The sequence below is a fragment of the Eurypyga helias genome, unplaced genomic scaffold (assembly GCF_000690775.1).
Source record: "Eurypyga helias isolate BGI_N326 unplaced genomic scaffold, ASM69077v1 scaffold34116, whole genome shotgun sequence".
In the NCBI taxonomy this organism is placed as follows: domain Eukaryota; kingdom Metazoa; phylum Chordata; class Aves; order Eurypygiformes; family Eurypygidae; genus Eurypyga; species Eurypyga helias.
Window position 1 is genome coordinate 1 of NW_010256537.1, and position 620 is coordinate 620.

A 620-nucleotide genomic window follows, 5' to 3' on the forward strand; every position below is an offset into this window, starting at 1 on the left:
GCTGCTGGCGGGGGGGGAGAACAGCGCGGACCCCGGGGTCGCTCCCTCGGCCTCTCCGGGGCCTGGGCTGCGGCTCTTCCCGGCTGGAGATATCCCGGGGGTGGCGCGTGGGGAGGGCGGGAGCTTGAACTTGGCCGAGATCGGCCTCCGGGAAAGGGCAGCGAGCCGAGCCGACGCCAAATGAACGCCTTTCCCGGCACTTTCCAGGAAACACCGCTGAGGAACAGCCCCAGCCCTCCCAACAGCACCGGGGGCACGATCGACAGCGATAGCTGGGACCCACGGTTCAACGACATCCCTTCCTCCGTTTCCCTGCCCGCCAAGAACAGAAAGAACTTCAGCCAGCTTAAGCGAGCGAAACCCTACGGTTCCCTGTTCCAGCGGGCAAAGCCCGGCAACTTCCTGCCGGAGCGGAAGCAAATTGATAAGATCAGGAAGAAGAAAAAGCTGAAGAGGAGGGAAACGGAGGTGTCTGCAGAGGAGGACTATGAGGAGAAGCTGCTGGAGCTGGAGGCGGAGGACTCTTACGTGGAGACGCCCATGAGCCCCTCGTCTGAGGGCGACCCTCAGTCTGCGGCCGAGCACGGCTCGGCGTGGGACTCTGACACGCCTTCCAGCGT

At 64.2% G+C, this 620-nt stretch overlaps 1 protein-coding gene across 1 annotated transcript in view; it reads left to right on the forward strand.

The window, feature by feature from the left end:
* The first annotated feature begins 180 nt into the window (after positions 1-180).
* The window catches only part of PHF13 (PHD finger protein 13), a 1249-nt gene continuing 809 nt past the window's right edge, over positions 181-620 (forward strand). Inside the window, exon 1 of the mRNA XM_010153697.1 lies at positions 181-620. This exon is cut by the window's right edge and continues 137 nt beyond it. Coding sequence (XP_010151999.1) covers positions 181-620 — 440 coding nt within the window.